The 10699-nt window shown below is 44.2% G+C and overlaps 1 protein-coding gene across 1 annotated transcript; it reads left to right on the plus strand.

Annotated features, from left to right (window-relative positions):
- The first annotated feature begins 4020 nt into the window (after nucleotides 1–4020).
- On the plus strand, nucleotides 4021–10658 carry LOC130159924 (heat shock factor protein 5-like). The gene is made up of 2 exons (XM_056361983.1): nucleotides 4021–4709; nucleotides 9774–10658. Exons 1-2 carry the CDS (start codon nucleotides 4200–4202, stop codon nucleotides 9981–9983), a joined length of 720 nt encoding a protein of 239 aa, XP_056217958.1. The 5' UTR covers nucleotides 4021–4199; the 3' UTR covers nucleotides 9984–10658.
- The last annotated feature ends 41 nt before the right edge of the window (nucleotides 10659–10699 follow it).

Here is a 10699-nt window from a genome sequence, read left to right on the forward strand (position 1 = left end):
ACACGTTAGTGTAAGGCTATAAATAGCCAACAGCCAGTCATGCCGTCGATATTGTAGTATTTATTTTTCGCGCAGTGCATCTTTGTCCTCTCACTTTGATCGTGAGCTGCTTTTTTCATCCAGGACGCGAGGATCCGTCTGAGCGATGGGAAGTCACAATTAAATAGCTTATCTCAGAAGGCCGAGATCAATGGGATAGTAAATCATTCCAAAGGAGTTGTCAAAGGTGGTGTTGTGGCTAGATTGAAGGGTAATATACGGTGTCCAAAGGGTCTAGTAAAACTCAGTTGTTTGGAGAAGCAAGTCCGTGGGCAGTGTGTGGAGTCAGAAGAGCTTTAGGCCACTTGCTAGTGGTTGCTTTGTTTCCTGGAAACCCCCAGCAAAAAGCTGCCGAGCATCTGGGCAGAGACTGCGGGAAGGCGATCCTCTGCGTGAGAAGGCCAAAGGCGAGCAGTGCCCTGTATCAGTTCCACCAGGTCAGTAACCGGCTGTCTCTGAGCAGGGTAACACAGCTATCGTACCGCGTGGATCAACGGGACTTCTAGAGATTTCCGAGTCTTAGCATAGCCTAGGTCATTTCTCCTGGAACGTGGTGACAGGCTGTGCAGGTGGTACAGAAGACAGCAGTTTGCCTGCAGTTCTTGCTGAGCTGTGGGGAATAATCAGTTTGCCTTTTGTGTGTTCTGGGGCATATACTTCCCCAAACTTCTGCTGGGGGATGTGGCAAGCTGCAGTATTGAGCATCCTGCCCGGCTGGCGTATTGATCATCCATCAGTAACCACTTGCACAAATCCTCAAAAGCGGTAAAATTCATCAGCCCTGGCTCACTAAGCATTTTTATTGTTCCTCACAAAAAATAGAACTATTGCATGGTATATTTCCTATCGTTCCACTCAATACCTTCCACCAGTTGCAGGAATTCAGTGCAATGCTGTTGAAGCGTGGTTTGCGGGGCGTTTTAGGCTGTTTGGTCCCGCTGTGCGCTGCTAGATAGGAGTGGCAAAGCCTATACGAAACTGCCGGGCCAGTCCCGAAGACAGCGAACCGTATCGGCGCACTAGCAGTCAGCAAGCTGGTTACCAGCCCCGTTTCTGTTGGATCCAGACGGTGCTTTGTGGTCTCAGAAGGAAAAGCTGGCACTCTCGGACAAGGAAGCTTAAACCTTGTGCTGTTCCTTACTGGGTCTTGCAGAGAGCATCACTTTTTAAGTTTAGGAGAGATTTAAGACAGGTGGAGTTTCTGGGTCTTGGAGGCCAGCTGTTGGGCTTGTACAGTACGCACCTGAGCTGCTGAAAGTGTTAGGTGACCCTGCCTGGAACACGGGCAGACCAGGCCGGTAACTAACTGGTTGGTTGGCTGCAGTTTGCTCTCCAGGAAAAGCTGCAGAGAGTTACTGCGTGGAATGGCAAGGGGGCAGAGGTGGTTATACCCAGACATGGTGGCTGATGATGGTGTATCTCACCAGGTTTCTGAAATCGGGGTTTCAGAGGTTTGTATTACACTCTCATCACGGTTGGTTACAAAACAGGGAGCTCGGGTACAACTTCTTACCCGTTTTCCATTAGGGTTCTCTTAAGTGGGGTTTGGATTAGTGTGATGAATCGGTATCCTTGGGTAGGAATGAGTCTTTTGAGAGACCTCCTGCTATCTTCTGCAGCAGCAGTGCTGGCAGCTCACAACCATTAGCTCAATACTTCCCCGCTGCTTTATCATAGATGTGAACTGAGGCTACATGTTGGATTTCAGCGATTATTTTTTTTTTCCTGCCCTCACCTCATTTTTATTTTTTTTTTTTTAATAGCAGCCCTGCTGTTTGATTATTGCTATTACCATGGTTATTAAGCTGTCAGTATTTCCTTGTGGAACTGAAGCAAGAGGTAACAGGAAATGGAAGAAATAAACGTGCAAGAAAAAAGAAGAAAAACTTTCTATTTGTAGTAAGGAATGATAATCAGCCATGTTATTTCAAAAAGAAATCAAGTCTGAATTCCGATTGCCCAAGCACTCAAGCCAGATTTGTGTAGTGCTAGCAGTCCCTGAAAAGGTGTGGTTGTGCTTTAATTCCTGCTCACGCTATGCTAATCTTATAAGTGAAATGCCCATCTTCTCTTTCACCACTTTTGCTAAGTCAGACCATTTTTCCTCTTGAGCTTGCGTGACCAGCAAGCTATTAGTCTTTCAAGCCCTGACTTCTCAATCTTTTATTGGTTTTCCTTGTTTCATTGCTGCCCCCCCCCCCCCATCCTCGTCTGTCATATCTTTTCCAGGTGAACTAAAAGGATTTAAATTGTACCTTTGCGTGGCCACTTTCTCCTGTTGGAAATACATACGAGATCCTGTAGTGCATCCAAGAGGACAATATGTGCTATAACAGCTTCAAGCTGAGGTCCCCTAAGAAGAGGCAGAAAAAGATTCAGTATGGGTGGGTTGGTTGGTCGGTTTTTGGCAGGGATGATCTTATTCCTGGACGGTTTGGTAACCCAGATCTTAATTAAAATCCTGACTACTTACGACAGTAAACAAGCAATGCAACAGAAATGAAACACCTTGTTAACATTTTTAAAAAATAGAACTGAAAAAAAAATCAAATGAGAGGCATAATGTTTGAACCTATCTCATAAAAACATAAAGGTGGCTTAGCCTTTAATGAAAAGATTTTGCTTAACTTAACCTAAATTTCTCAAATTCCAGGTTTTATTTTCCCCTCTGTTTCCCCCCACCCTCCACAGTTTGTGGCTATCTACAAACTGGCACATCTACACAAATCCACACTAGGACTTGACTTCACACACCCAGGAGACGGGATCTCATCTCTTTGTGGTATCTCCTTCAGGGAGAGACCAAGTCCTTCACTGGCATTTGATCTGATACGGCTTTCCTAGTAGGTGATCCTGCAGCTTCCTGTTTCTAATTGACTCGTCTCTGGAAGTAGCTTTTCATTAACCATGACCTCAGCTAGAAGGTCTAAGGATAGTCAGGCACTAAGGACTAATCCTTCATGCTGGATCTCTTCCAAAAGAAGGCTGTATTTTAAATAGACCTGAGTTTCTGTTCAACATCGTTGTATGACTTGTATTTGTCAGAAGAAATGACCCTTCTAGTGTCCTTTGAGTCACCTCCAGAAGAAGTAGCAGTACAGACACTGGCTGTTAAAATGTCATCTATCATTTCACTTGGGTAGGACTTGATGCTTTTGAAAAACTCTGTCATTGTCTTCGTTCTGTTTTAAAGGTTATTCGATATATATGAATTCTACTAAAAAAATCATCACTGGATTGCTGATTGTGTCCTGTCGTCCTGTGATGTCATTACAGTGAAAAATTTTAGTAGTGTTCAGACCTGATCTGTGATGGCAAAGGCAGTCTCTGTAGGTTCTACAAGAAGGGTTTCTGACCTGAAATTCTGTCGGGTTTTTACGCAGATTGATGCAGACTTCGAGTTGTGCCTCTGTGGGACCCTGTCATGACAGGAGAGTCCAGATGTGAGGCTGTGACAGGCAGGGCAGTTTTACAGTATTTGCTGTCATCGGTATTTGAACTCCCACTCCTCCTGGGACTGGGGCATCCCTGGGGGGCACCCCTTGTGTAGATGTGCCTATGGACAGTCGCTTGAGGAGGAAAATGATATTATTGGTTAAGAAGCGGTGAGTTCCTCAAGTTGTGTTGTCCATATGCACATTTACAGCATATGGACCTTTTTCTTTTGCTTAAAAATGTTGTGGTTTATACTGGGTTTATACACAACAGGAATGCTTGAGTTTTAGAAGGAACTGAAGGCGGGTGGATTTTCTCTCTCATTTTCTATTACATATGTGGCACGTGAAGAGGGTGGTTCTAGTGTACCCCCACAGGTCCTACTAAGACCAGAAGTCTCTGATTTGAATGCTTGGGTATATTTAACACCTGCGGTGCAAAGGGTGTGCAGACAGTGCATCTGCAGGCATACACCAGCTCCTCTCCAGGATAGACCATGAATAGAAGAAAGGAAGTGTGCCAAGAGTAAGGTGGTTAATGAAAACCAAGACAAAGCAGTAGCTTTTTTTTTTTTCTTCTTCTGGTTAAACTTGCTATTTTAACTGAGAATAACAGACAATCTTTCAAGCTTTTGGATAAATGGATAAACAGAATCAATACACATCCTGTCATGGTAATTTTTTATACAAAAGTTCACTGTATTTTGTTTTTTCCAGAATCCTCCAATGCAGTCATCTTACGAAGCTGAACTGATGCCATCTGACTGGCTATGTAATATATCTGAAGAAAACAAGAAGGCAGAAGTCGGTCTTGAAGCCATGTTTCGGGTTGCCGCTGAGGTGCATTCATCATGCAAAGCTGAAAAGGTGAGAGTGGCACCTGTAGAGAGCCAGAGTTCAATCCTGGAGCTTAATGGAAATCAGGCACTGCCTGTTAATAGTTACACACCTTCTTCAACTGAGGAAAGCCAGCTGGAACGTCTCACTCCTGTAACTTCAGACACGTCATTTCTGGTGGCAGCAGATCGAACACTGAATTTGTCTCCATTACAGCCTTCTGACATTCTTTGTGCTGCCGATCCCACTCTGTCTATAGAAACTGCTGCTGCTGCTAAAATACTACAAGAACTTCTGACCACACAGGAAGCAGATGAAGAACGGAGCAAAGAACCAGATGACCGCCCAGCTGAGTTCTCCCTCATGATTTTTCAGGAAGAATTGTTCAGTCCAGAGCAGGTAAGGGGTAAAGGGAGGTAAACCAACATCTTTCTTGAGCTAACTATATTTGATAGTAATACTAGGGTCTGGACCGATAGCTTTTTCAATATTCTTGCCTGCTCAAGAACCGAAGGCTTCTTTAATTAAGCTGTTAATGGACAGTGAAGGGTTTGCTTGGTAAAGCAAGATATAAAAAGAAGACGGAATGAAAAAGTATCCCATGTTAATGAGCATGACATGTGTCAGCCTGTTGGCCAAGTTAGGGTGTTCATTTGCATGGGAAACATGTGTAGTGCAGGTGTATTCGTGGTGATGAAGTGGATGCTTTTTTAGGTTGTAACATACCGTCTTTTAATCTCCAACAAAGAAGAGTATTTTGAGAATTGCCACTGGAGGCAGATTTTTGCTTAAATTTAGATAAACGGTTAGATTGTTTCTGATAAATAGGTATTAAGGTCTGTTTTCAGTGGAAAGTATAGTCTTTTGACATTTGAATGGTATAAAGCATCTTCATTGGTTTAGACTTTGTGGTGTACAACAAGTTGTAATTGTACTTCAGTCTACCTGGAGCTGGTCTTCCCTGTATGTAAAATTGTAAGTCTCATGAGGGGTGAGGGGCATTCTAGATGTCACTCTGTTAAGGCAGCAAATGCATGCTCTGCGCTTTTTTTGGTTTGTTTTGAAAACAAAGTAAACTCAGGAGATTGACTGCATCTGTTTCTCCTGCATGAGACCTACCTTGCATGTAGGCACTCAAAATCTCATTTTTGTGTATGCATTGAAGCTACTGTTTTATTGTTCTGTCGGTAGCTTGATGCCTTCACTGAAGTTTCTAGATCGGAAATCATCAGCTGGTGCAAACCTCCCATTGTTGCTTTCAGCCAGCGTTATAAAGATTAGTCATCTTCCTCTTGGGTATCTTTCTAGAAAGGGCTGTGTATTCTGATCAAGCCTCTGCATAGCTCAAGCCTAGACTAGACTGTTCTGCTCCGTACTGTGTAGGGAAGAGCACATCCCTGTGCTAGTGCATAGAGTCGGCAGTACTCCTTAATTGGTGCCCACTCAATATATTAAGCGTTGACCGCACTTTAAATGTTGTCAGTTTCGAGAATTTTTGAACTGCGTTTTTAGAATGATAGGTTGTCCCTTGTTGAAGGCCTTTGGAGTCCATGACCTGAAATTCCTTGTCAAGAACTGGGGGAATTAAGCGCATGAACCACGTAGTTGTTTGGGAGGGAGGTTTTGTATATTTGTGAGAATCCTGATGTTGGTCCTGGACCGTAACTGGTTAAATAACTGGCCTCATTTTTTGAGCAATTGAAAAGCAATTCAGGGACTGTTCAGCGTTTTGTTTGACAGATTCCCTCTTTCTGTTAGAACTACTCTTTAACTAGTCTCCTCCTCCCAAACTCAGGAGAGGGAAGGTTAACTTAACACCCTGCTTGTCCAGAGCCTGCGGTCATGGCAGGTGCCGAACTCTCCAGAGGAGGCTTCTGTGCCTGTACTCCTCACATCAGGCTCCAGCACAGTTTTCTTCCTCATCCCTGAGTCTGGAAGCACTCAGGCTTTCAGCGGCTGTTGGTACCATGTGTTTTAGAGCAAGCTTGTGACAGAATAGTGGGCGTGCACAGAAGACCGCTCTGTTCCTCTCTATACGAGCAGAGGGGGAGCAAATTCCTCCACTGTTCGTACAAGAGCATCAGAACAGCTCTGCTGGGTCAGATCAAAGGTTTGTCTTGCCCAGCGTCAAGTCTCAAAACAACAGCTGTAATCTGATGTGTAGGGAAGAGCAAGAACAAGGCCCGCAAACAGAGCAGGGCATTCCTGCTTATACTTTCCAGCTACTTTCAGCCCGAGGACTTGCGATGATGCTGTGTACTTCATCTTGGGTTTCTGCTCTGTGGACTGAAGTCAGCCCTTGAAACTGTCGGTTTTAGCATACGGGACCTTTTGACCAAGCTGGTACTTTGCTCACGGGCTATTCCTGCACGAAGAGCTTCCTTTTGTGCGTGGCTGTTAGTAGTTTCATGTGATGCTTCCCCATTTCCGTCTCAGAAGGGACATTCAGCTGTCATCCCTGGCTGCTTACTGCATGTCACTTGTGACTTTCCGCATCGCTTATCACAGCCGCCTCAGTAGTCGCCTTTCCTGACTGTACAGCCCTGCTGTAGCTTCCTCTGCGTGGCAGCTGCTCTGCACCTCTGGTTAGCATTGGAATTGTTCTCAACTTGTTCTAGTACATCCTCTTCTGAAATGAAGAGAACATTTTTACAGTGACACAAAGATGTTTGCTGTTTTGTTTTCTGTTTCGCTCAGGTATTTCCCAGCATTTAATTACTCTTGTGACCAGCACTGAGCCTTGAACTCTCTTCCTCATAGAAGTAACAGTTTAGTAGAAACCTGCTTTATTCTGCTTTCCCGATTTCCTAAAAGACAGCAAATTAAAGAGCAGTTCTTTACATGAAAAGAGTTAGTACATTCAACAGTTCAGATCCAGTGTTGCCCTCTCAGCCTCAGTGAATTTCTGTCCTAGACTTTTACAGGCTTTGGCCTTTAATGGGCATATTTTATTCCACTCCTACTCCTAAGAAATGTTTTATTTGCTTCTTAAAGTGGAAATAGAACATGTCTGTAATGCTTGATCAAGAGGAATTTGCCTCTATTTCGTTCAGTCTCCTTGGCAGCATACCTATGTGAAGGCTGAAACGCTTGCTTTCTTTGGGGAAGGTGAATCCAGCAAACCCCGTTCATGCGAGTTGCTAGTTTTAGTACCTCAGCTTCCCATCATGGTTCCAGCTGGGTATAGGTATAGTCCAGTCAGTGTCTCGTAAGTCGTGTAAGTAGTGAGTGAGATGAAGCAGTTTTGGCGTTTTTCAGTAACTGAGGTGAAAAGGCAAAACTTTCACGTCTGTCAGCTTTGGTAGCTTTGATTCTCCGCCAAACAATGTTTCGGACTCTGAAGCTGCAGAAGTATCAGACCTGAGTGGAGGGCCTGTCCACAGGTGCGGTGAATCCATGGTCAGAAACATGTTCGCTTAAAAGACCAAACAATAAAAAAAAGGGATAGCTTGGGAACCAGACTTGTGTGGGCTAGGCTGATGCTGTTTGGATGAAAATGGTATTATTACCTATTACATTAGATTACTGAAGAGTTGGTGTGTAAGATTCTATGAACACAGTGATAAAAAGGAATCTGAAAGGGGTGCTGTGCAGTGTGACTGCTCTTCAGTTTCCACACACGCAGCTGTAAGGGTTAAAATTGGACACAGCATTGGAAGTACAGGTTCACCAGTGAGGGGGAATGAAATTTCCCCAGTTTGCTGGCCACGCTCATCCTGGTGTAGCCCAAGGTGTCATTAGCCTTACTGGGCACTGCAGCACCCCCAGGTCCTTTGCAGAACTGCTAGTTAGAGTGTCAAGACTTCTTTCACCACGTCGGCTAGTAACAGTTTCTTGATAATGGTTATCCCAATATGCATGTTACTTGTTTTTTCTTTATCAAACACTGCAATTTGGTTTTTACATCCCCCACCTGGTATTGCTCTTCATTATTCTCTTCTTTCTGCAAATTTCATTATTTAAAATTGTTTCTAGAGCAGTTGTTCGGTGGAATATCCAGTTTAGAATGCTTACTTGAGAAATCTTCCCTTCTCTCACTGCTTGATTAAGGCTGCTCACTAATTTTCCTGGAAATTTATTATTATGTAAATGTCACCAGGAATAAAGAGGTCATCATCACTCGTGAGACTTGGATTCTAGCTGGTGTAGGTAGTGACCTACAGCCTGCCTGCCGCCTTTGTTTTTGTGCCTGGGAAGGAGTTGTGGTTCAGACATCAGACAAAAGGCACTGCTAGCCACGTGTTTTTCACGTGGCCTTGTTAATAGTACTGAAGCAGTACATCCAGACAGCGCATTTCAAAGATGGAAAAAAGAGTCAAGTGGGTGTCCAGCAAGTGCAGGAGGTGTGTTGGAGGGAACTAGTTCTCCCTGGAGTACTCCATTACTGTATTTGCACAGGTCTTTTTGAATGATATTATACAACTTTGTCAAGGAATGTACGTGTGTTTCTATTGATATGTATACACATAGCAGGTTATATACTCAGCACTGAGTAATGACAGACTCAAGGTGGCGAGCGTGATTTTTGGAAAGACTGTCTTATTACCAAGTGTGACCTCTTGTCTTCTGTAAACTCACACATAATGGTTTTCAAAAGCTTTTTTCCTCTTAACAGAAGGAAACATTGCAGACTCTGAGCAGTCATTCATCTTTAGGTCATTGATGGATAAGATATTTGCAGAGGAGATGAATATTCTAGAACAGGTGATACTGAGAAAATTTTTCTGTCTAAAGCTAAATTCCAGGTGCTTAACTTTGGGCCTGTACTGCCTCAGTGAAATAGAAACAGAACTTGGTTGTTTGGCCCTTTTCTCTCTCTCTCTTTTTTTTTTTTTTTTTTTTTTTTTTAAGCTACAGATTTTTGCCACATGATCATGGAAATGTACCAGTCTGCCCAATGGCTGCCTGCAAAACACATGCAGAGCAGCAGCAGAGGGCTCTAAAAAGCAAGCAACACATTATAACTTAAGGTCTTAATGACTGGATGGGGTGGGGTGAGATTCCCAACCAGAAACGTGTGGTTTCCATGTGGTTCTGCATCACACAGCTCTGCGAAGTTGTTTGAGCTAGATCTGTCGTCATTATTACACGTGCTGGTAACAAGGAGCGCGCCTGTATTTCTTCTAGCTTATTTCTTCTAGCTAGTTTAATAACTGAGGGCAAAGCTCAGACTGTGGGGACATGTACCCTAACTTTGTGTATTCTAGTTTTCTGATCTCATATTTTGCTTAATATGATATTTTGCAAGAGGTTGTTTCAATTTAGCAACCTTAATTCTGAGTTAAAAACGCTTACTATGTCAACTGTCTAGGCAGTGTTCAACACCTGTTGGATGCCCTTTTGGAGTGGAGAAGAATAGCTTTTATTTTGTTTTATTGGTTTTATATTAGTTTTATTACAAGATAACATTGAGTGATCTTTGGTTTTATTTCTTTTGTTGTTGTGTTGTGTGTTTTTTTTAAGGAGAATACTAGTGTTAAAAGTGAATCCAGGACAGCGGAGACAGAAGAGAGACAATTCACTTCAGGAGCTGAGCCTGTGAATGAATCTGTAGGACAGACAGATTCATCTGTAAAATCTTTCTCCAGGAAAAGACGCGGTTCAGACACAGGCAACTCTCTCGGTAAGAAAGATTCTACATTTTCTCAGAGATTACGGCGACAGCTACTCTGAAACTAACTATTACAGAAAGGGGAGAGTAGAAGAATTTAGTTGTTGTCTGCCGTGTAAGTACCTCATTGTTCCTTCAGTTAAAATATTAAACTTGTACAACCTCTAGCGAGAACGGCTCCCACCAGGGCAGCGTGCCCCCTGGGCTTTGCCGGGGATGTGCAAGAAGAGTTCATTGCATGTGACAAACTGACAGGGGGCAGGAGGCGATGAAGAGGTCCACCAGGCAGCTCGCTTTCCAAATGCAGACGTTCATCTCCCCCCCGAGCTCTGCCCATGGCCAACCCCACGGATCCCACACAATTCAGCCACCCGCCCCATCTCCCTGAGGGGAGCAGGTTTGCAGGCGCTTGCCTGACCTGCAGCTGCTCCATCTGCCTCTCCAAGGCCGCCACTTTCATCTCCCAGCTCTTCCTCAGCTGCTCCTCTTGCCGCAGCACCTCTGACTTCTCAGACAGCTCGTTCATCAGCTTGCCGCACCACTCCTGTAACCTGGCCACCTCAGCGTTTTGCCTGCACCAACAGAAGCAGCGTTATTCCAGCCCGCAGGCCAGTCAAGCATCCCTGGCGTTACCCGGGGGGAACACATCCTCCTGGTGGGCCTGGTAACAGGGCTTGAAACATCTCAACGGTTGTGTTGGCCTGTTTCTCGGACACGCCTGGTCCTTCAGGGATGGGGTGGAAGGAGCTGACACATCAATTTCAAAAGCTCCGTTTCC

This window comes from Falco biarmicus, chromosome 16 (assembly GCF_023638135.1).
Source record: "Falco biarmicus isolate bFalBia1 chromosome 16, bFalBia1.pri, whole genome shotgun sequence".
Taxonomy (NCBI): Eukaryota; Metazoa; Chordata; class Aves; order Falconiformes; family Falconidae; genus Falco; species Falco biarmicus.

Bases quoted from the DNA above. Each gene is read 5' to 3' on its own strand.
- LOC130159924 (XM_056361983.1), top strand. From the start codon at position 4,200: ATGCAGTCATCTTACGAAGCTGAACTGATGCCATCTGACTGGCTATGT. The intron at 4,710-9,773 runs GTAAGGGGTAAA...GTTTTTTTTAAG, and splicing joins AATTGTTCAGTCCAGAGCAG to GAGAATACTAGTGTTAAAAG.